General features: G+C 40.3%; 1 protein-coding gene across 1 annotated transcript in view; it reads left to right on the top strand.

The window, feature by feature from the left end:
* The window catches only part of LOC124719019 (tyrosine-protein kinase Fer-like), a 687,090-nt gene that overhangs the window by 643,113 nt on the left and 20,930 nt on the right, over nucleotides 1–23,047 (top strand). Inside the window, exon 12 of the mRNA XM_047244689.1 lies at nucleotides 2,198–2,350. Coding sequence (XP_047100645.1) covers nucleotides 2,198–2,350 — 153 coding nt within the window. The remainder of the gene's footprint in view (nucleotides 1–2,197; nucleotides 2,351–23,047) is intronic.

The raw sequence follows: 23,047 nt of genomic DNA on the forward strand, positions 1-23,047 counted from the left end.
AGTGTATCCACTGCAAACTGCTTGCACTGAGGTTTGTCTGTCAGCTGTAGTGCTAAAGTACCTGTGCCTTTTAGGACTTGAGGCGTAATCTCTTATGCGAGACTTTGTGCACTGCCGATTGTGGAATTTCCGATTCTCTCGCCACTGTTCCCGCTGATTTTGTCCGGCTCCTCGCAGATGTCTGGCACGCCTCGTCTACATTGGCGTCTGAAACGGATGGGTACGAAAGAGTTCGTTTGATTTACGTGATACTTGAACCCAAAAATCAACTTCTGCCACACAAAAATTAACAAATATGTTTAAAACTCCCCAAAAAATACTCATTGTAAAATACAACCGGTACCCAACACACATCATCAACCACCCAAAACCCTTTAAGTTCTTGTAATAGTGTGTCTTATTGTGTTACTGATACCTTTGGTGAAGTAATGAAAATATTAAATAGCTTTGTTACTTTCAATAAGTTGCTGGTCATCATCCTCAAAATTTGTAATTATTCAACTTCGTGTGAAAACAGTGTCAAGATTCGAGGAAAATTTAAAATAATGTAAGGAACTTCCACTGTTTTGTTAATCAATGTCTTGTTTTTGTTTAATAGTGATTATCATAACATAAAAGAAAAAGCTGCTCCATAGTCAACATTAACAATTATTTACAAACAACGGAAACTCCACATTGGAGTATCAATAATATAAGGGAAAGATAGATTGGTACTACTGGTGAAGATGACACATTGAGGATATCTGTGTGTGAAAGCTGATCTGTAAATGTCTGTTTGTTGTGCCTGTCTGCAATTTATCACGTCAGCTTAACGGTAAGTAGCAGCCTCGTACCCGGCTCTGCAGGTGGCTCGTCGCTCGAGTTCCTGCGCAGCCACGGAGATGGGCTGACACCGCGACAGCTGCCAGGGATGTGCCGCGACACCACCACCGGCATGAGCTACCTCTAGTCCCACAAATTTTCCTCATATTGTTAACAGTTACTTTCATTTTTGTATTTTTTTTGGTATTTATCATCTGTAAATATGTTAGCGATATTTAATGTTCGAAAGTTAAATTTAGTTCCAATTTATTTCCTTCAAAAAACAGAACCACAGGTGAAACCTAATCACGATACAAAACACACGAAATTGTGCTTCTGATTCCTCACACACATTCTTTCAGACTTCCTACCAGTATTTTCTCACTTCCCCTCTGTTGTGTACATAGTTCCGCGTGGTCAGCGCGTACACAACTTTCCCACTAGAGCGCGCCCCGCTAAGCACAACAGCGCAGGCGCAGCGCTCGTCCATCTCCACACTACGAGATGGCGCTGCCATAAAGACGGACCAAATTCTGCTTCCGCAGATCCGCGTATTAATATGTAATGCAGCCAATGAGATTGCTGCTAATCTAGAACCTTTTCTCCTCGTGGATCACACTCACGCAGTGATATCTGAATGCTCGAGGTATTATAATGAGTGTACAGACCTCTGATTAGTCAGTCTGCATTTGTCTGCACCAGTCTGTACTAGTCTGCATCAGTCTGCATTAGTTTGTACCAGTCTATAGTCAAGTTTCAGTCTGTGCCTAATAAGATTATCAAATTCCTGTACATAGCCATGAAGAGAAATGTATAGACACTTTGTCAAGTATCAGAGATATGTGAGAATAAGATTAACGTACCAAGACCAAAGGAACTTCAGATTGTCAATTGTAAACAGCATCCAGAATCAAGTTACATAATTTCTATGGTTGTTATTTTAATAAATGTGTGTGAAAATTAATCACGTTCTGTTTAAAGTTGCTCACCATCAATCTGCTACTCTAAGCGTGCAAGTGGCATTTCTATCGTGTGACCTAACAGCAGAAGATAAACACGCCACGATAAGACCACGAGACATATTGCTGACACTCGCCTACCTTGTTAGAGCGACAAGTCAAATAATCTGATGGTGTGTGTACCGAAGGTCTTACAGTACGCACACCACTCCCTCCCCCTCTCTCTGGTGTTCACCCTGCTAAATTCTCAATAGTGAAAGGTCAATCATTTTCAGTTTATTATATCAGTGGCTAAAACAGGTGTCACCCATGCAACATACAAATGTCTTATTCTGTTGTGACACTCTTTATTGTAAGCACCTAGATTTGTTGTTGAAAATAGTGCAAAATATGGAAATGTCAACTCGAATGAAAGACTCGTGTACCCGGCCTTGCAGGTGGCTCGTTGCTCAAGTTCCTGCGCAGCCACGAGGACGGGCTGACGCAGCGACAGCTGCTGGGGATGTGCCGCGACACCGCCGCGGGCATGAGCTACCTCGAGTCCCACAACTGCATCCATCGTGACCTCGCTGCTAGGAACTGTCTCATAGGTACTGTCACTGCCCAGCTTGCAGTTCTTATTTAATCGTGTCAGAAATGTCGATAAGAGGAAACGTAAAAAGAAATTACAAAATATGTAAAACGAGTTAGTTAAAGTAAAGATGTGCATTGTAATGCTCGTGCTCTCATTCTTGACTACTGGATTGACACACATTTGAACTGTCGTTGCAGTTCACAGTAAAATAACAGTTTTTGTGAAATATATTTAAATTGGTCTATAGCAGGAAGGGAAACACATAAGGAAATTATATTTGCTGGTCGACAGTCTCGACAATTGTCGCTCTTATTTGTTCCGTTAGATGCGTACAGTTTTTTTAATATTTGTATAGTGTGTGTGAAACTGGTAACTTTTTATTTAATTTCAATAATACTTTCATTTATTCGTATCTTCTCGGTCACGTAACATCAGAAATTGTATAACTGCATGCTAGCACACCTTTCTGCTTCACTTGCTCAGCCACAACTATGTTACAACTCCTGGCAAAACTTAAGATATTCTACATGCAAAGATACTCAAATATAAAGACTTTCATAATATCTTGAATTCATAAAACTTGATTTTATGAAATGTATTTAGTCACTTGAGTCACTGAAATATTATACTGTATTTACATTCAAAAAAATAAAAAAAACATTACAAATAGCCTGATTTTTGATTTGACAGATCAAACATAATTCTTATTTATATAATCTCCTCGTTAAAAGTAAATTTGTAATGATTTTCCTGAATTTTATGTACAAAAACAGTAAGTCAAATGGGTCGATATCGTGCTACAACTTAAAATGGAGAGACCACTGGCCGATGGAACTATCTCCCGACCGTAAATATATTAAAACAGGTGTAAGTGTGTGGAAGATTACACCAGGTGGCCACCTTCGAGGGCATTTGCACTTACTGGAAGTGGATCTTTCTCCGTGTAGATGTGGGACGATGTCGATAGCAGAGCGAGTGGTCCACAATTTTCACTATACGGCAGTTGCTCGTGGTAGTGACATTGGAAACCTCCATTTCTGGAGATTACAGTCGGGTCTTCTTACACCACAGCGTAAGCAACTGAGACGAGGCTGTGAATTTGAGACGGCCGAGGCCAGTGTCGGCCATTTTCAGGTTGCGGTTTCCGAAATTCTGTCCTCGCTTCGGATCGTTTCTGTTATCGCTTCGGATGGGGCACTCGAAGGATATTTGTCAGTTATTGTGAAGCTTTACGTGGACCTCAATCTCTGAACAGCTGATGTGTAATTGAGTAATGGGTGGCTAGGCTCAGTTCCCAGGTTTGTTCGGCAGCCTCACGGTGGATGGCTGGCGGAAAATTGCGAGCAGTGCCTCCGTAATATCCGTGCTCACAGATACGGGGCAGGAAACTTGTTGACTTCCTGTAAACTTGTGTGTCGTCTGTGCATTTGGTGCAGTTCCATCTGCCGAATGTATCATACGTGTAATAAGGTCACTCCGGACCTGTTGTATGGCAGTGTATTATGTGGACATCATCTAAGTATGTCAGTGGAATTTTCTTCGATAATCATTTTTAGTGCAGGTCTGGTTTGAAAATGAACAGCTGCATTTGAAAATAGTCCCAGTATACATTACACACAACTTTGCTCGAAATTTTAATAAAGAACTCTCAAACCTAAGTAGCTCGTCCTTCCCCAACGAGATGTTGGAACTATCTTTTTCAGTTAGCCATTGTGGTATCTATTGTTTGAGTCCCATTATGAATTGAGCCCAGGTTCACGGTATACACTTTTAAATTTAGTCACCGGTCAGTGGGATCTCGATAAATGAACGATCCCTTTTTATTTGTGAATATTTTACATCTCTGGATTACATGTGCCTCCACATGTTAGCCAACATTGCTGTGAGAACAAAGATAATTGATGTAACTCAAAATCTACAGACTACATTATGAATTTTTATATAGCAATTACTATCATTTCAATTAAGTATTTGATTTTATGCGACAGTTTTTTTTCCTCCAGTTGGTGAGTAAAAGTTAAATTTGGTTAAGGGTATGTTATTACAAAACCAACCTGAATTGATAGAACCACACTCACATCTTAAAAATTATAAAATGAAATACAGTTTCTAACAATTTGACAACTAAGAGTGTGTGAAGTATACGTGCGAACTTCCCACTTCTCTCATACAAATCGACTTACTCGGTGTACACAGCCGATCTTATTCTCTGGATAGCTGGCATCTGTAATCTCTACAACCTCCTTCACCAAAGAATGATGCTAGTTACAGGAATCTTGAAGACTCTCTCTCTACTTGCAAAATAATTAGGTACTCGAAGAAAATAACTATCAGTATATTTGAGCTTCATAAAGAACAAAGTTCACACTTTGCACATAAACATTAGACTTATTGTAAGTCGCTCGTATTGTCTCACATTAGAAACAGATTTAAGTACATTTAGCAAAGAGTTGGCTTAACAACCGTAACTCTATTACAAACAAATCATAAAATACGTCTTGTCTGCAGCAAGCCCAAGATAAGAGTTGTTTTTTTCAGACTTCAGGATCTCAATTGTTCTTTTTATTTATAACAATGGTCACTGATATGATTAGCACAGAATAACATAGAAGTTCCACGGTTCTTCCGTATACTTTCAATAGAACTTCTGTGGATAACCCGACAAATACTTGTCGGTGCCATTTGTCCGCCACGTCTACCTTCAGCTCGCGACTGATTTCACACCTGCACACTCAGACGTGTAATGCGCAGTAGGTAGGATCCTAGCATCCCACTCTCACATGTAAAATATCATGTGTTCGAGACAGTAGATGACCGAGTGGTTCTAGAATTTAAGCAGAAATTCTCGAAACATTATGTATCCTCCCCCCTCAGATTGAACACGTGATATTTTATACGTAATCATTATGTACATTAATATCACACATAATAACACTTCACATTTTAACAGTACACATCACCCATAACAATGTTACCTATCATAACCATATACTTTTCTTCTACATGTTTATATATGTATATTTTTTCAACTACAATTCTTTGTACTCTCTTAGCAGGCTTCTGCTTACAGTCTTTCTACTGTTTTCTTACTCTACTTTGCTTGGACATGAGCATTTGTGCGAGGTTTTACTCAACTTTTCTAATATTTAGGAATTATGAGGACTCCTTTTCTCCAATCGTAAACTCCAGGTGTTCATGACACGTGAGTAATCTACTTTCTGTTCTCATCTATTGTACTACACTTCCTTAGTATGTACTATTTTTACTATTCTTCATAGTTTGGAGGAACTCTGGACAAAATAAAAGTGTTCTCTAGACACTCATAAACTTCCATGAAACATATTAATGCTCGTTGTGCATAGAATTCAAACTTTCCAGAGTAGTCACCACAAAATTTTTTGTGACTTTTGTCATGATACTGTCCCTTTCCCCTAGGATCAGTACCTATACCTTGCTTGTGGGTTGACCTTATGAGAGCACTTCCTCTTTCCATTCTGGTAGGTACGCCCCTTTAGAAAACATTCCTATTTTTTAGGCCACAGGTTGTCCTATCTCCACGTAGGTACACCTGTTCTTTATATTTAGTAAACGCCAGGTAAGCCCCCCCTTATCCTGTCTGACTAGGCCTCAAGGCTCATTACCTTAGTATATGTTTCTATGTATACTATAATTAAGTAGTTTCTGGTAAAGCTACAGATTTGCTCTACGCTTTGTGTTCACTTCTTAATATATCATTTAATCCCTAGAGTCCTCGTCTACTTCTCAACTGCTATACTCTTAGTAGATACTATGTCTACCTATAATTCAAGTCCTACTATCTTACTATTCATCAATTTTCAGAGCATTTATTATACTGACTTTTCTTAAATGGCTATCGAAATCAATTCCCCTCTTGTCTGCATTCTTTTTCTGTGCTCACACCTCCTTCTTATGTATACTCGATGTAGAATCATCCTAGTTTTTTATATACTTATGTATATGTATGATAGTTTTATATACTGTATTATTATTTTTGATTATTCCCGTTTGAGAGAGAGATTGAACTTGAGTAGTCACGATTCCATCTTCTTTCTCCATTCTTCCCAAATTCTCTTCATATGTTCACTGTGTTCTCTCTTTCGTTCTTCCGACCATCTTTTTCCCGTTCTGTTCTCTGTATTTTCTTGTTTAAGTGTGTGTTCCTGTATGATGTTTCTAAACTGTTCTCTGTTGTTTACGTTGTCTTGTGTGATCCCCAGTTCTTTAATATCTTCTTCTGCTTCAGTGATCAACTTTGTCTTGTTTTTGCTTTTGTGTACTATCTCAAAGATTTGTCTTGTGAGCCTGCTTTTATTCACCCTACTGATATGTCCATAAAATTTCATCCTTCTCTTTTTAATGGTGTCTGTTATTGTTTCTATGTCTTTGTAAATCTCTCTCATTGGCCTCTTCATCCAAATTCCTTCCCGAAACACTGGTCCATATATTTTCCTCTGAATTTTTCTTTCCTGCTTTTCAATCTCTTGGGTCTTAGTATGGCCATGAATCACTGTAGTTTCCGCAGCATAAAGTGCTTCTGGTAGGACTACTGTTGTTGTAATGCCTTAGTTTCACATTCACAGAAATAGATTTCTTATTACAGTGATTCCAAGTGAGCTTATATGCTTTTTGTAATCTGGAGATTTTATCTTTATTGGCTATTGAGCTCGGTCGTGATGGTTGGATTATCTCTCCCAGATATCTGAAGTGGTCAACTTGTGCCACTTTCCCATATTGAGTAGTAATGGGGAGATTATCTACAGGTTTGTTTTCCATATACTGTATTTTCTCGAAGGAGATTTGTAGCCCACTTTTCTCTGAGATTTCATGTAGCTTTTCCAATGCAAGTTTGGCTGCCTCTCTATTGTTCATTAGATTGGCAAGATCTTCCATGAAAGCCAGACACTTCACCCTAATTCTCTGCTCTTTTTTAATCCCAAGTTGAATTCCTTTTATTTCCTTTTCCCATGTCCTCACAATTTTTTTCAGAACCTTGTTAAACAGAAGGGGGGACATTCCATATCCCTGGTGAACACCAGTATGGATACGAAATGCTTCTGATGTTTCTCCTGTGAATTTAACTTTGGAGGTTGTATCTGTTAATGCCTGTTGAATAATTGACCTTGTTTTCCTGTCAATACTGGACTCTTCTAAGGTGTGAAATAATGTTTGTCTATATATTGAATTGTAAACCTTTTTAAAATTGACACAAGTTACCACAGTATTTCTACATCTTCTTATTTGCAGAATTGTTTTTAAGTTCCATATCTGTTCGATGCAAGATTGACCTTTTGTGAAACCCTGCTTGATACTCCCCTATTAACTGGTCCACTTGTTCCTCTAGTCTGTTCAGCAGGGCCTTTGAAAGAATGTTGTATATTACGGGGAGCAGTGAAATTCCCCTGTAATTATTTGGATCAGTTTTTGCACCTGTTTTGTGGAAAGGGTGAATTAATGCACATTTCCACTCTGCAGGTATTTGTTCAGTTTCCAAAATATTTGATATAATTCTGTGGGTTGCTTGTGTGAGATTATTGTCATTTAATTTCCATACTTCTGCTGTGATTCCATCTTCCCCTGGAGACTTGTTGTTCTTCAAAGAATTGATTATTTCCTTTACCTCTTCAAGTGATGGTGGATTTGAATCGGGATTGGATGTGGGTTTTTCAAAATCTAGTTGTTCTGTCAGAGGCTCGCAGTTGAGAAGTGAGTGAAAATATTTAGCTAAAATTTAACAGTTCTTTTTAGGGTCGGTTATCAGTGATCCATCGGACCGGCGAAAGCACACATTAGGTGGTTGATACCCTGTTAGGTTTTCTTTGAAAAATTTCTGGTGTTGTTCTTGATAAATTCTTGTTCAATTTCTTTAAGCTGCCTTTTATCATATCTATGTTTTTCTCTTCGTATTGCCTTGGATGAACTCTTCTGTATTCTCAAAAATTCCTGCCATTTTCCTGTAGTTTTGTTGCTACTGAAAGTTTTCCAAGCCTTATTCTTTCTTCTATTGCTTGATCACATACACTGCTCTACCATCTGTGCTTTCCCTTTCTTGGAGGTTTACTAAATTTCATAGTGTTTTTCAGTACTTCTGCAAGTTCATTCCAGTTTGTTGCATTTGATTGCCCAATTTCCTGGAGAATTTCCCTCTTGTTAAGTTTAAGGTATTCTGGATCAATTCTGTTTTGTTCATTGGTGGTTACTTTCTGTTAGGTTGAAATCTAATCTTTATTTGCAGCAGATGGTGGTCTGACTCAAAAAATCCCTTTCTTGTTCGTACGTTGAGTATTTCTTTGGTATTCTTATTAGATATGGCAACATGGTCTATTGAAATTCACCAAAAGCTGAATTTGGTGATTTCCATGTTGTAAGTTTGTTTACACGTTTAAGGAATTGCGTAGATATGATTTTAAGATCAAAGTTTTCGCAGAATTTTATCACTCTCTCGCCGTTTTTATTTGTTCTCTTGTGAGCAGTACGAATTCCCGTCGTTTTCCTGACTTTTTTCTCTTTGCCAAGTTGTCCATTGAAATCTCCTAACATAATTTTCACGTGCTGAGTAGGGATTTTATTTGAGGTTTCCTCCAGTAGTTCCCGGAAGTTATCTATTGCCTGTGGATCTTTTCTATTGTAATCATTTGTGGGGGCATGTGCATTTGTCAGTATGTATGCCTCGTTTCCAGATTTTACTGAGATTGTCGAGATTCTTTCTGATGTCGAATGGAAGTTTATTATGGAGTCTATAATTGATTTGTGCCAAATTGTTTGGGTCCCTTGTTCAGTTGGACTGCAGGTTTTCCTTTGTAGATTCTGAAGTTTCCTGAATCAAAAAGATTTTTGTCAGTAAATCAAACAATGGAAAACCCAGGATGGAATGTAACAATACAAGAGAAGGAAAGTTGCTGCTCACCATATAGCGGAGATGCTGAGCTGTGAAAGGCACAATAAAAAGATTCACACAATCATAGCTTTCAGCCATTAAGGCCTTTGTCAGCAGTAGACACACATACGCACACGCACAACACACACACACGCAGGCGCAACTTGCACACACATCTGCAGTCTCAGAGAGCTGAAGCTACACTACACTCAGCATCTCCGCTATATCGTTTTGTCAGTAAATCGTGTTTCTTAAATCGCAAGGATTTTTATGTGGAATTTTTCCATAGTATTTATGAGTTGCTTGAGTTTACCAACTTTGGAGAGTGTCTTTGTGTTGAGAGTTCCTATGAAGTTTTTTTGTTTTGGTCTTAGAGATTTTGAGAAGCTCCAACTCCTCTATGCATGACGTTCCTGGTCCCATTGGCACAGTGTTACACCGTCCGGGTTATCTGGATACTTCCCACCAACACCAACCTATCCGAACTCCGGAGATGGGAACTTGCTCTTCAATATATCCTCTCTTCCCGTTACCCACCAGGCCTCAATCTCCGCTAATTTCAAGTTGCCGCCACTCATACCTCACCTGTCATTCAACAACATCTTTGCCTCTGCACTTCCGCCTCGACTGACATCTCTGCCCAAACTCTTTGTCTTTAAATATGTCTGCTTGTATCTGTATATGTGTGGATGGATATGTGTGTGTGTGCGAGTGTATACCCGTCCCTTTTTCCCCCTAAGGTAAGTCTTTCCGCTCCCGGGATTGGAATGACTCCTTACCCTCTCCATTAAAACCCACATCCTTTCGTCTTTCCCTCTCCTTCCCTCTTTCCTGATGAGGCAACAGTTTGTTGTGAAAGCCTGAATTTTGTGTGTATGTTTGTGTTTGTTTGTGTGTCTTTTGACCTGCCAGTGCTTTCGTTTGGTAAGTCACATCATCTTTGTTTTTTGATAAGTTTTTCCCATATATATATAAAAAAAAAACAAAGATGAGGTGACTTACCGAACGAAAGCGCTGGCAGGTCGATAGACACACAAACAAACACAAACATACACACAAAATTCAAGCTTTCGCAACAAACTGTTGCCTCATCAGGAAAGAGGGAAGGAGAGGGGAAGACGAAAGGAAGTGGGTTTTAAGGGAGAGGGTAAGGAGTCATTCCAATCCCGGGAGCGGAAAGACTTACCTTAGGGGGAAAAAAGGACAGGTATACACTCGCACACACGCACATATCCATCCACACATACAGACACAAGCAGACATATTTTTCCCACGTGGAATGTTTCCTTCTATTATAATGATATTATATATATATATATATATATATATATATATATATATATATATATATATATATATATATATATATATATATATATATATATATATATATATATATAATGGAAGGAAACATTCCACGTGGGAAAAATTATATATAAAAACAAAGATGAGGTGACTTACCGAACAAAAGCGCTGGCAGGTCGATAGACACACAAACAAACACAAACATACACACAAAATTCAAGCTTTCGCAACAAACTGTTGCCTCATCAGGAAAGAGGGAAGGAGAGGGGAAGACGAAAGGAAGTGGGTTTTAAGGGAGAGGGTAAGGAGTCATTCCAATCCCGGGAGCGGAAAGACTTACCTTAGGGGGAAAAAAGGACAGGTATACACTCGCACACACGCACATATCCATCCACACATACAGACACAAGCAGACATATTTAAAGACAAAGAGTTTGGGCAGAGATGTCAGTCGAGGCAGAAGTGTAGAGGCAAAGAAGTTGTTGAAAGACAGGTGAGGTATGAGTGGCGGCAACTTGAAATTAGCGGAGATTGAGGCCTGGCGGATGACGAGAAGAGAGGATATACTGAAGGGCAAGTTCCCATCTCCGGAGTTCGGATAGGTTGGTGTTGGTGGGAAGTATCCAGATAACCCGGACGGTGTAACACTGAGCCAAGATGTGCTGGCTGTGCACCAAGGCATGTTTAGCCACAGGGTGATCCTCATTACCAACAAACACTGTCTGCCTGTGTCCATTCATGCGAATGGACAGTTTGTTGCTGGTCATTCCCACATAGAATGCATCACAGTGTAGGCAGGTCAGTTGGTAAATCACGTGGGTGCTTTCACACGTGGCTCTGCCTCTGATCGTGTTTAGTTCACAACCAGTTCACAAACAGCTCCTTTCACCTTTTAAACAACCATTTCGGCCAGTTCTAATAACTTTCGCTTTATTTCCATTTCCGTTTTTCCCACATCACTGATCATTTTTAGCCGCTTCCCACGGGTTTTAACGCCATTATTTCTTCGTCAAACAATTGTTAGCCTCATTTTCATAATCTGCCACCACAATACCACTCCTTTTAATATACTACACGCAGTTTTTTCGAAATTTTCCCGAATTTCTCCGTCCTGTAACGTGTTTTGGCGGCAACACAACCACCTAACCTTTATGCACATCATTGTCTACCAACCCAAGTCCAACATAGCCCAGCTGTAACCAACACCTTTTCGCCTTTTTTCATTCCAGATCTCCAGTTTCTTTCCGGTTCACCTTTATCTCTCCCCATATATTTTTATTTTCATTTTCATTTCACCTCATGTTACACTTTCCACCTTCTAATACCAGGTCACCCTCACAACACCCCCACAATGACCCCATTAAGTTTTATTTACATTCCCTCCGCAAACATGCCTTCGCCCTAGCCAGATTACGCTCGCATATTTTATTTTCTCAGGCTTGTCTGACATTTGGCATTACCCCCAAAGGCCTCACACTCAAAGTTCCCATCTCTGGCTGCAACCCTTCCTTCCATCAGTCCCTATACCAGTTCCAAACTGAACAATCCATTGCCCTCACCCACCTAATCCTTCACCTACACATCAACTCAGCCAATGAACACACCCGTCAACTCCTATCCTTAATAAAAGTCCTTAATCTTTCCTCTCCCACATCCACACCGGCTGTTCAGAGCATCCTCCTACAGGCCAACCGTAAATTAGAACAGCATGCCACCCTCCACCTCAAAAAACTATCCAATCTCCTGGTTTCCCACCTCCGGAAAGGCAACTCACTTACCCTTCACAACCTTTCCAGCAAACCTCAACCTCCTCTCATTGCACACAAACCCAGTCTCTCCCATCTACTCAATCTCCCACTTCCAGCTCCACTCCCTCCAAAACCTCAAAATTCCGATCAACACAATCTGGAACCACAACACCCTAATTCAGTAGTTAACCTTTCCTCCAAACCTCTCTCCCAATCCGAAACCTCTGTCCTATCCAAAGGCCTCACCTTCAGCCCCACTCCCAGATTCAACCAAACAGCCCTCGTCAAAGATTTACTGTCCTACACTCGTACTCTCTGCTGGAAGTATCACTTTGCCACGAAGAAAAATGATCCTAATCCTACTCCTAATGATCCGACTCCTCAAGACACCATCCAAATTGAACCCTGCCTGGAACAGTTCCGTCCTCCGTCACAGCGGGACCCACCTCCTCTTCCTCAAAACCACCCTCTCCAAACCTTCCAGGAATTTCTGACTTCCAGCCTTGCATCTCAATCCTTCTTAAAAAACCTTAATCCTACACCCAACATCACCACTGCTGAAGCCCAGGCTATCCGTGATCTGAAGGCTGACCGATCCATCGTCATTCTTCCGGCGGACAAGGGTTCCACGACCGTGGTACTTGATCGTCGGGAGTATGTGGCTGAGGGACTGCGTCAGCTTTCAGACAACACCACATACAAAGTTTGCCAAGGTAACCCCATTCCCGATGTCCAGGCGGAGCTTCAAGGAATCCTCAGAACCTTAGGCCCCCTGCAAAAGCTTTCACCTGACTCCATCAACCTCCTGACCCCACCGACACCCCGCACCCCTACCTTCTACCTTCTTCCTAAAATCCACAAACCCAATCATCCCGGCCGCCCCATTGTAGCTGGTTACCAAGCCCCCACTGAACGTATCTCTGCCTACGTAGATCAACACCTTCAACCCATTACATGCAGTCTCCCATCCTTCATCAAGGACACCAACCACTTCCTTGAACGCCTGGAATCCTTACCCAATCTGTTACCCCCGGAAACCATCCTTGTAACCATTGATGCCACGTCCTTATACACAAATATTCCGCACGTCCAGGGCCTCGCTGCGATGGAGCATTTCCTTTCACGCCGATCACCTGCCACCCTACCTAAAACCTCTTTCCTCATCACCTTAGCCAGCTTCATCCTGACCCACAACTTCTTCACTTTTGAGGGCCAGACATACCAACAATTAAAGGGAACAGCCATGGGCACCAGGATGGCCCCCTCGTACGCCAACCTATTCATGGGTCGCTTAGAGGAAGCCTTCTTGGTTACCCAAGTCTGCCAACCCAAAGTTTGGTACAGATTTATTGATGACATCTTCATGATCTGGACTCACAGTGAAGAAGAACTCCAGAATTTCCTCTCCAACCTCAACTCCTTTGGTTCCATCAGTTTCACCTGGTCCTACTCCAAATCCCATGCCACTTTCCTTGACGTTGACCTCCACCTGTCCAATGGCCAACTTCACACGTCCGTCCACATCAAACCCACCAACAAGCAACAGTACCTCCATTATGACAGCTGCCACCCATTCCACATCAAACGGTCCCTTCCCTACAGCCTAGGTCTTCGTGGCAAATGAATCTGCTCCAGTCCGGAATCCCTGAATCATTACACCAACAACCTGAAAACAGCTTTCGCATCCCGCAACTACCCTCCCAACCTGGTACAGAAGCAAATAACCAGAGCCACTTTCTCGTCCCCTCAAACCCAGAATCCCCCACAGAAGAACCACAAAAGTGCCCCACTTGTGACAGGATACTTTCCGGGACTGGACCAGACTCTGAATGTGGCTCTCCAGCAGGGATACGATTTCCTCAAATCCTGCCCTGAAATGAGATCCATCCTTCATGAAATCCTCCCCACTCCGCCAAGAGTGTCTTTCCGCCGTCCACCTAACCTTCGTAACCTGTTAGTTCATCCCTATGAAATCCCCAAACCACCTTCCCTACCCTCTGGCTCCTATCCTTGTAACCGCCCCCGATGCAAAACCTGTCCCATGCACCCTCCCACCACCACCTACTCCAGTCCTGTAACCCGGAAGGTGTACACGATCAGAGGCAGAGCCACGTGTGAAAGCACCCACGTGATTTACCAACTGACCTGCCTACACTGTGATGCATTCTATGTGGGAATGACCAGCAACAAACTGTCCATTCGCATGAATGGACACAGGCAGACAGTGTTTGTTGGTAATGAGGATCACCCTGTGGCTAAACATGCCTTGGTGCACAGCCAGCACATCTTGGCTCAGTGTTACACCGTCCGGGTTATCTGGATACTTCCCACCAACACCAACCTATCCGAACTCCGGAGATGGGAACTTGCCCTTCAGTATATCCTCTCTTCTCGTCATCCGCCAGGCCTCAATCTCCGCTAATTTCAAGTTGCCGCCACTCATACCTCACCTGTCTTTCAACAACTTCTTTGCCTCTACACTTCTGCCTCTACTGACATCTCTGCCCAAACTCTTTGTCTTTAAATATGTCTGCTTGTGTCTGTATGTGTGGATGGATATGTGCGTGTGTGCGAGTGTATACCTGTCCTTTTTTCCCCCTAAGGTAAGTCTTTCCGCTCCCGGGATTGGAATGACTCCTTACCCTCTCCCTTAAAACCCACTTCCTTTCGTCTTCCCCTCTCCTTCCCTCTTTCCTGATGAGGCAACAGTTTGTTGCGAAAGCTTGAATTTTGTGTGTATGTTTGTGTTTGTTTGTGTGTCTATCGACCTGCCAGCGCTTTTGTTCGGTAAGTCACCTCATCTTTGTTTTTATATATATATATATATATATATATATATATATATATATATATATATATATATATAGATATATATATTAAAAAAGCAGCTTTTGTCTGTGTATGTGCAGATGGATGTGTGTGTGTGTGTGTGTGTGTGTGTGTGTGTGTGTGTGTGCGAGTGTATACCTGTCCTTTTTTTCCCCCTAAGGTAAGCATTTCCGCTCCCGGGATTGGAATGACTCCTTACCCTCTCCCTTAAAAGCCACATCCTTTCGTCTTTCCCTCTCCTTCCCTCTTTCCTGACGAAGCAACCATTGGCTGCGAAAGCTAGAATTTTGTGGGTATGTATGTGTTTGTTTGTGTTTCTATCGACCTGCCAGCTCTTTCGTATGGTAAGTCACATCACCTTTGTTTATATATATGCATATTTTCTTATGTACACACTTTCATTCCCCTATAACACCTGGCGGTTCTCACATTGCAACAGGTTTCCAGTCTGTAATTTCAATGTTTTTGTATAAGGGTATTCTTCTGTGGATGTGAATGTGTGTGTGTGTGTGTGTTTTGGCCTTCTTATCTAAAGATAAGATGTAGGTTATTAGAAACCATGGAATCAAGGAAGGACTTCACCAATAGAAGTTTGTGAATATGGAAAGAGGGAAAAAATAGGTAGTTCCTCAAATGAGAAGTAAGAAAGGAACAAAAATAGATATGGTTGCTAAGATCTAAGAAGGGAAAGAAGATAGCCCCAAAGACAGGAAATCCTTACCACCCCCCTCCCCCAGGATCCCTACCCCTCAGGTACTTGAGTGTGACACCGGAGGAGGTTTGGTGTTAAATCGTCTCCTACAGAACAGACATTTCCACCTTCACCCTTGAGGTCCCCGAAGGAAATCTTAGCAACCCTATGGAAACGGCAAATGGTGAAGAATCAGGCACACTTATTTGTGAGGGTTGTCTGAAAGGTGTGATGTGTGTTTTATGTTAGCCATGATTTATTTGCTCTTGTAAACCATGCTTTTATCTACAGCACCAACTACTTTCAAACTTAATGCAAACCTTCCCATTTATATTACATCTCACAAAAGGTATAAAATATTCTATACAAAATAGAAAATCTATATACTATGGTATATTAGTTTTTCAGATAGTCACATAATATTACATTTTCTTCAAACATAATACAGGGTGATTCAAAAAGAATACCACAACTTTAAAAATGTGTATTTAATGAAAGAAACATAATATAACCTTCTGTTATACATCATTACAAAGAGTATTTAAAAAGGTTTTTTTTCACTCAAAAACAAGTTCAGAGATGTTCAATATGGCCCCCTCCAGACACTCGAGCAATATCAACCCGATACTCCAACTCGTTCCACACTCTCTGTAGCATATCAGGCGTAACAGTTTGGATAGCTGCTGTTATTTCTCGTTTCAAATCATCAATGGTGGCTGGGAGAGGTGGCCGAAACACCATATCCTTAACATACCCCCATAAGAAAAACTCGCAGGGGGTAAGATCAGGGCTTCTTGGAGGCCAGTGATGAAGTGCTCTGTCACGGGCTGCCTGGCGGCCGATCCATCGCCTCGTGTAGTTGATGTTCAGGTAGTTACAGACAGATAAGTGCCAATGTGGTGGTGCTCCATCCTGCTGAAATATGAATTGTTGTGCTTCTTGTTCGAAATGCTTGCTGGATGCGTGCTACATTTTCATCACTCGTTCTCGGCCGTCCAGAACTTTTCCCTTTGCACAAACACCCATTCTCTGTAAACTGTTTATAGGAACGTTTAATACACACCTATCAGGAGGTTTAACACCATACTTCGTTCGAAATGCACGCTGAACAACTGTCGTCAATTCACTTCTGCCGTAATCAATAACACAAAAAGCTTTCTGTTGAGCGGTCGCCATCTTAGCATCAACTGACGCTGACGCCTAGTCAACAGCGCCTCAAGCGAACAAATGTACAACTAAATGAAACTTTATAGCTCCCTTAATTCGCCAACAGATAGTGCTTAGCTCTGCCTTTTGTCGTTGCAGAGTTTCAAATTCCTAAAGTTGTGGTATTCTTTTTGAATCACCCTGTATTCTATTCAGTTCACTTTATCTAAATATCAATTTTTACCTGTGATTCTCTAAGATTGTTTATTTGACTGTCATACTGGTTTTCTAAGATATAAGATTACAGGATAGTTTAAGATTTTAGGAATAGATGACAGGGTAGTTTAAGATTTGAAGGGAATTCGATGTAGGAAAACTATTTTGGAAGAAACACCGAGAAAAACTTGGGATCCAATGGTCGTCACTCCACTCGTTAATCAGAATGTTAACATCTGTGGGAGTTAGATGACTCTGCCCGGATCCCACCGATCTGATATTAACTTCACTCGAGCAAGTGCAGACCAGTACTTTTCGTTAAATGTTGTTTGAAAGTCTCCCCACTGCAAAACAATCACCACTTCACTAGGTAACACAACATTAGGTGACGATATGTTTTTTCTACTTTGATTTCTTTTCACACGTCATCTGTAACCTTTGCTAGTATCATTAAATTTGGAAAAAACAACAGTCCAAACGTTTCCGGAGGTTATACTCTCGGTAAATTCTCGATCTATAATTTGTTCAGAAGGTTCCTCCAGACTACATACATTTATAATATCAAAGTTAGATATATTCTCTTCAAAGTATCTATCGAAATTATCCACTCGTGTACTGACACCTGTAATTTGCGACTGAATAATTGGCATTAATTCCTCTGTTTGAAAGTATTCATTCCCTGTCTTATATTATTGTATTCACAATTGTAGATTTCTTCCAAAGATTCTAAGCTTTCAATTGGTTCTGATTCTACATTATTACATTTGGCATCAAATTCAGTTTTTAAAGCACCCGTGCCTGTGCATAGACTACTAGATTCTTTGCTTCGAGCATCTACTTTGACATTTAACGAACCTACATTCGTCGTTTGAATATGTAGAGTTTCATTCTGACCCTTTAATTGAGAATTTATGAAACCTTGTCCTTTATTTAAAATCTCACCTCGAGCCTTTAAATTTAGAATTTATTGAGTTTATTAAGTCCAGGTTTTTTTTTTTAAATTTGCATCTAAAGCTCTGAGCATTGAAATGATCACTTAAAGCTTCACTCTGGGTGCTTAATTTAGCATTTAATTGTAGACTTTCAGCTTTGACTAGATTCACTAATTCAGACCAGTCTGGCCCTTCTTTACTAATTTTCATAGCCCTGACTGGTTCTGAAGTTCACCCAACTTGTTGTATACTGTCCATGCTTCTATAGGCATTAGCTCTTGTGAGCATTTAATACTAATTTTAATTATATGAATTACACAGTAAAAGTTTGCCCCACAATATTTTGTAACACTTCCTACTAGAGTAATAAAGTTTTTATTTCACGATCAGCTGGCGTAGAATTCTCGCTGCATAGGTGGGCGGATGTGGCGACAGGTCAGCACAGGTGTCGGCGGCGGTGGGTGCAGGTTGTTTACCGCAATGTGTGTGCGAGCTGTATACTCCCCGCTATGGATCTTCTCGGACAAATTGTTCTAGGCGTATCTCTCTGGTTTTTAATGTTGGGACTTTTGTACGTCTTCTCCTTTTTTACATTCACAAATTGTCTCCATCCGATACCTTGGGCTTAATTCAATTTCTTGGAATGATTCTTTTGTCTCATTATGCTCGGTTGCTATGGCAACACGTGAAATCTTCTTATTTCATTTTTGTCTCAAAATTCCTGTTTTCTCCTGTCCTTTCACACCGGTTGCCACATTCTAATGATTTGACGACTATTTTAATAGGCCTTCTCTTTTAAAACTGTGCTCTTACGGCAACACCGTCGGTATATTTAGACTCTGTGCACAATAACAAATTCACACTTTCAATATAAACATTAGACTTATTGTAAGTCACTCATATCGTCTCACATTAGAAACAGATTTAAGTACATTTAGCAAAGAGTTGGCTTAACAACCGTAACTCTATTACAAAGAAAGCATAAAATACATTTTGCCTCCAGCAAGCCCAAGATAAGAGGTTCTTTTTCACACTTCAGGATCTCAATTATTCTTGTTATTTATAACAATGGTCACTGATACTATTATCATAGAATAACATAGAAGTTCCACAGTTCTTGCGTATACTTTCACTAGAACTTCCGTGGATCACCCGATAAGCACTTGTCGGTGCCGTTTGTCTGCTTGCTACTGATTTCACACCTGCACACACAAATGTATGACGCACAGTAGGTACGATTCTAGCATCCCACTCTCACATCTAAAATATTGTGTGTTCGAGTTGGTAGAAGGCCGAGTGGTTTTAGAATTTATGCAGAAATTCTCGAAACCCCACACGTTCTGACATTGTAAGCGTTGCTTCTGTAGTATTATGAACAATGAGGTGCTGAGGTCATTTAAATCATTTGTTCATATAGATTAATGATTTTCAACAATTCTCTGCTGTCATCTTTGGATTTATGTTTACATCATTACAGAATTTTCTCCTTCACTGCAGTAAGTGGCTCTATACAATGCTATTGGTAATCTTCGATCCTGCCAAAAAGCAGTGATTAATTCAAATAAATGATTTTAGCAATCTCGACAGTTGAAAATTTATTCCGTGTTCATAAAATGAAATGATTGTTAACACGTGTTCTGAAAATCACAAAATGAATGGAGTGATATGTCATCACAAAAATTAAACATGGACATATTTGTATTTGTATTTGTATTTGTATTTCTTTATTGGTCCTGTAAATCGTGTTTAGGGACATATTTTGCACAAACGATGTAGGACAAGTCAGGTTGGTACAGTATATACAACATCATACACATTGTTATTTTGAAAGGATAAATAATTAAAAATTATTCAATACATGTTGAATATTGATGGTAAAATTAATATAATGAAATAAAATGATAAGACTTATTAAGAATATTTGAGCAGTTGCACTACACTTTTCTGGTACTCTAAAAACTCGGAAACAGAATAGAAGCAGTGATCAAGCAAGTACTCCTTCAGTTTCACCTTAAACTTTTGTAAATTTTGCATCTGTTTCAAATAGGGTGGCATGTGGTTGTACAGCATTATGCCAGTATGATACACTCCTCTCTTACAAATGTTTATACTGTAGTGACATGCGCGTAATGCTTCTGCCTAGTATCATGAGGGTGGTAATCACAATTATACTTGAAGATATTTCCATCTTTTAAAATACTTCCTTTTGTGAAATTTAATATTTCATACATATATAAGCAAGGAATAGGCAGTATACTTAGATTATTAAATATTGGTCTACAGGAGTCTCTGTACTTAGCATGGTTTATTATTCTAACAATCTTTTTCTGTAGCCTAAATGTTTTCTTCGTGCCTACGGAGTTCCCCCAAAAGATAATGCCGTACATCAGCAGTGACTAAATACTGCCATGGCACATTGTGATCACAGACGCACGGCTTGTATTTTGTGCAAGGATTCTTAGTGCGTATGTAAGTGTGTTTAGCTTTTTATTAACATGGTTAAGATGTATCTCCCATTTTAGGTTTTGCTGGATATGTATACCTAAAAATTTTGTGTCACTCACAGATGTGACAGTTTTTCCATCATAGCGATCTCTATGCCTCAAAATCTTTTAAAGAATAGACTGGTGCCCCTGATAACATTATTCTCGCCAAAGCATTTGCACAGGGATCTTAAATATTTATGGTGAAAATTGCACAGCTAGTATGTATGCAATGCAGTGGCACACAAAATGTTGCTGGGTACTCTCAAATATTCCTGTGCTTGTCAGGCAACTAGGACTCTAACAGCCCATTTCTCTTCAATTTCTACTGAGGACTGGTCACCAGTTACAGGACTTTTGTACCCAGTATGAAGAGAAACTTGGAGGAAATCAGTTTGGATTGCGTAGAAATGTTGGAATACATGAGGCAATACTGACCCTATGACTTATCGTAGAAGATAGATTAAGGAAAGGCAAACTTACATTTCTAGCATTTGTAGGCTTAGAGAAAGCTTTTGACAACGTTGACTGGGATACTCTCTTTCAAATTCTGAAGGTGGCAGGGGTAAAATACAGGGAGCGAAAGGCTATTTACAATTTGTACGGAAACCAGATGGCAGTTATAAGAGTCGAGGGGTATGAAAGGGAAGCAGTGGTTGGGAAGGGAGTGAGACAAGGTTGTAGCCTCTCCCTGATGTTATTCAATCTGTACATTGAGTAAGCAGTAAAGGAAACAAAAGAAAAATTTGGAATAGGAATTAAAATCCATGGAGAAGAAATAAAAACGTTGAGGTTCGCCGATGACATTGTAATTCTGTCAGCAAACGACTTGGAAGAGCAGCTGAACAGAGTGGACAATGTCTTGAAAGGAGGGTATAATATGAACACCAACAAAAGCAAAATGAGGATAATGGAATGTAGTCAAATTAAGTTGGGTGATGCTGAGGGAATTAGATTAGGAAATGAGACACTTAAAGTAGTAAAGGAGTTTTGCTATTTGGGGAGCAAAATAACTGATGATGGTTGAAGTAGAGAGGATATAAAATGTAGATTGGCAATGGCAAGGAAAGCGTTTCTGAAGAAGAGAAATTTGTTAACATCGAGTATAGATTTAAGTGTCAGGAAGCTGTTTCTGAAAGTATTTGTATGGAGTCTAGCATGTATGGAAGTGAAACAGGGACAGTAAATGGTTTGGACAAGCAGAGAATAGAAGCTTTCAAAATGTGGTGCTACAGAAAAATGCTGAAGATTAGATGGATAGATCACATAACTAATCACGAGGTATTGAATAGAATTGGGGAGAAGAGAAATTTGTGGCACAACTTGACTAGAAAAAGGGATCGGTTGGTAGGACGAGTTCTGAGGCATCAAGGGATCATCAATTTAGTATTGGAGGGCAGCGTGGAGGGTAAAAATCATAGAGGGAGACCAAGAGATGAAGGATGTAGGTTGCAGTAGGTACTGGGAGATGAAGGAACTTGTCGAAGATAGAGTAGCATGGAGAGCTGCATCAAACCAGTCTCTGGACTGAAGACCACAACAACAACACGAAGATAACCACTGTATTGATTGCCAAAACAAAAATTGGAGCCCTGAAAACAAATAGCAATGAATTAAAGTAATGTCAAAGCTCATATGTGGCAGAAGCAGCCATAGAGCATCACACAGCCATGTCAGAGGTGCGAGTAGATGAGGGTCGTGTGAAAAAAGTAAATTGACTTAATTAATGAGGGAAGATCCGTCAATGGTAAAGGAGTGAGTAAGGAAACGGAATGAATAAAGCGAGCTCATTAGGCAATAAAGGTGTAAGTGATCTGGCAGATTTATTATGGGAAGATCGTGAGGAAATAAACAAGTAAATGATGAGACAGGATTAATGAAGAAATTTCCTCAGGCCGTAAGTTAGTAAGAAACAAGAAGGAACATGAACTGTGAAAGAGAAAGAGATTTTGCCATTGGGAATACACTATTACATGAGAAACCAATTAAGTGCTTAGGACAGTTTGTAAGGATGTATGGAGAGGTTCCCTATCCCCTCCACCCATCCTGTGAAGGACGACGGAAGAGCGACACACGAGGGTAGCCAATACATCGATAAGAAGCTCTTTAAGATTATGCCGTGTCAGGCACAGATGGGACTGAATGGGGAAATGGGATAGGATTCTAGGAGTAGGTGTCCACAGAGGGACATAGGAAGTTAGAAGTGAGAACAGAAGTCAGTCAGTGAGAAGCAGTTGTGGACAGATGTTGCAGTTAGAGGTTGGAGTCACTGGGTAGAATTAATTAGGTTGGTGTGTAGCTTCAAAGCATTTGTTTTGCAAGTTCCTATTGCTAGTGGTTTATTTATCAATTGTCATTTTTTATTCGTAATTCACTGTTGCTGTTTGACTTTACATATTGTAATTTTGTCTTCTGGAGGTAGTGGGTGGAGCTGTGGATGCTAAACAATGGAGGCCAAGTGGTAAAGT

The sequence above is a fragment of the Schistocerca piceifrons genome, chromosome 10, assembly GCF_021461385.2.
Source record: "Schistocerca piceifrons isolate TAMUIC-IGC-003096 chromosome 10, iqSchPice1.1, whole genome shotgun sequence".
Taxonomy (NCBI): domain Eukaryota; kingdom Metazoa; phylum Arthropoda; class Insecta; order Orthoptera; family Acrididae; genus Schistocerca; species Schistocerca piceifrons.